Genomic DNA, 2,500 nt, shown 5'->3' with positions numbered 1-2,500 from the left:
GAGAGAGAGAGAGAGAGAGAGAGAGAGCTCAAAGCAAACGTCCATCAGAGAACCTGTAACAACACCTGTCCTCCAGCCTGAGCAGACACTAGAGGGCGCTCTGAGAAAGTCCAGAATGAATGATGGTTTCTGGTAACCAGTTCCTCACCTCTCACCTTCTCACCACAAACAGCATCAACTATCTCAACCTGCTTATTCACCATTACAACAACCAAATGAGAGTCATCAGCCAATCAGCAGTCAGTCACAGTGACACTAGCATCTTCCTGCCTAAGAGCCAGGTGCGGTAGGAAGCAGAAGGATGCTGCGGAGGTCGGGGTACGGGTCTGCTGAAATGGCAGGTAAGAGAACGGTTGAGGTCAAGAGTTCTACTGTTCCACCGTGCGGCGACACCCCTGATTACGAGGGGGGGGCGTTCCCAGCACGGCGTCCTCTCTCTCTCTCTCTCTCTCTCTCTCTCTCTCTCCGAATGGAAGGAAACTCGTGTGTAGCTCCTGTTCAGCCCTCTGTAACCTACTCTCCTGCATGGGCACTGTCCCGATGGCAGTGTGTGTGTGTGAGTGTGTGTGTGTGTGTCGTACCGATGGTGTGTATGGGTTTCCTGTAAGGTAAGAGTCCGAAGCTGTACTGGAAAACTCCTCTGGCATGAAAGAGAGGCAGCGCCACGCCCATAATCCTCTGGAGGCGTTCCTGAATCCAGCGGAGGGTGGAGCCTACAGGGTTCTCCATCTGATCAAACAGCTCATTCTCCCCAAAAGAGAACACAGGAACCAACCAGGCTCTAAAACACACACACACACACACACACATACACACACACACACACACACACACACACACACACACACACATACACATAAACTCAAGGTATCTTCTCATGCCAAATGTTTTTCTTCTACTGAAAAATGAGGAACTCCTTCACCATTTAAGGTGGAACTAAACATTCGAATGAGGAGCCGCCTTAAGCCTCGCCTCTCCTCAACCCCGTGGAGATGTTCAGTAACGGCTTGGCCGTGTGCTTTCAGTCTCTGGCTCGTACCCGTGTTTAAGGGCGAGTTTGATGAAGCCTTTTCTCTGCAGGACCTGTAAAGTCAGAGCTCCAGGCCTCGCCTCCAGAGACTCTGGAGCTCCGCCTATTGCCACGACAGCTGCGGACCCGCCCCTCGGCTGACTCAGCAGGTAACTCGCACTCGCCTTCTCACTCGACACCAAACCTGCAGACCAGAGATCAGGGGTCAAACACAGACTGGACACACTGCATCACCCACAACTTCATACTGGATATTAATGTCATTAGAGATTCATACTGGATATTAATGTTATTAGAGCTTCATACTGGATATTAATGATATCAGAGCTTCATACTGGATATTAATGTTATTAGAGCTTCGTACTGGATATGAATGTCATTAGAGCTTCGTACTGGATATGAATGTTATTAGAACTTCATACTGGATATGAATGTTATTAGAACTTCATACTGGATATTAATGTCATTCTAACTTCATACTGGATATTAATGGTATTAGAGATTCATACTGGATATTAATGTTATTAAAACTTCATACTGGATATTAATGTTATTAGAGCTTCATACTGGATATTAATGTTATTAAAACTTCATACTGGATATTAATGTTATTAGAGCTTCATACTGGATATTAATGTTATTAGAGCTTCGTACTGGATATGAATGTCATTAGAGCTTCGTACTGGATATGAATGTTATTAGAACTTCATACTGGATATGAATGTTATTAGAACTTCATACTGGATATTAATGTCATTCTAACTTCATACTGGATATTAATGGTATTAGAGATTCATACTGGATATTAATGTTATTAAAACTTCATACTGGATATTAATGTTATTAGAGCTTCATACTGGATATTAATGTTATTAAAACTTCATACTGGATATTAATGTTATTAGAGCTTCATACTGGATATTCATGTCATTAGAACTTCATACCGGATATTAATGTTATTAGAACTTCATACCGGATATTAGCTCTGTTTACTGTAATTCTTTCCTCATATTGAGTTTAATGGGCTTACTGATGTTCTCTGGTGTGTGTGTGTGTGTGTGTGTGTGTGCGTCACACAGAGATGTGTGTTAAAGGCGAATGTGTTCAGTGTGGAATTCACTGGTTACTCAACACTGTTACAGCACTGACTGTGTGTGGAAGCCCCGGCAGACGCTGACCGCCCCGGTGAACTCTGCCTCAGTGCGGTCAGGCTGAGAGTCTGGGCCACTGCCGTGCCACATGAGGAAATCACTGTTCTGTCAGAGGCAAGTTCAGACTGGTCTACTGTACAGACAGTTGAGTGTGTGACAGTGTGAGTGTGTGTTCTTCACAGGTTTACATTAGTGATGTTCTGATCAGCCGGTTCTTCCTATCCGGATCCCGGTTCTTTAGATCAGACCGAATCCGCTCATGCGAGTCTGATTCCAAAGTGAAATTTAAATATCCGCCAAACATCCAGGCAAGAGCGGA

General features: G+C 44.5%; 1 protein-coding gene across 1 annotated transcript in view; it reads right to left on the bottom strand.

Annotated features, from left to right (window-relative positions):
* The window catches only part of mogat3a (monoacylglycerol O-acyltransferase 3a), a 3,430-nt gene extending 1,159 nt beyond the window's left edge, over positions 1-2,271 (bottom strand). Inside the window, exons 1-3 of the mRNA XM_072696081.1 lie at positions 2,180-2,271; positions 1,040-1,261; positions 582-781 (exon numbers count right to left, since the gene is read on the bottom strand). Coding sequence (XP_072552182.1) covers positions 582-781; positions 1,040-1,261; positions 2,180-2,271 — 514 coding nt within the window. The remainder of the gene's footprint in view (positions 1-581; positions 782-1,039; positions 1,262-2,179) is intronic.
* Positions 2,272-2,500: the final 229 nt, after the last annotated feature.

The sequence above is a fragment of the Salminus brasiliensis genome, chromosome 14 (assembly GCF_030463535.1).
Source record: "Salminus brasiliensis chromosome 14, fSalBra1.hap2, whole genome shotgun sequence".
Classification (NCBI taxonomy): domain Eukaryota; kingdom Metazoa; phylum Chordata; class Actinopteri; order Characiformes; family Bryconidae; genus Salminus; species Salminus brasiliensis.
This window is presented reverse-complemented; position numbering and strand designations above follow the sequence as displayed.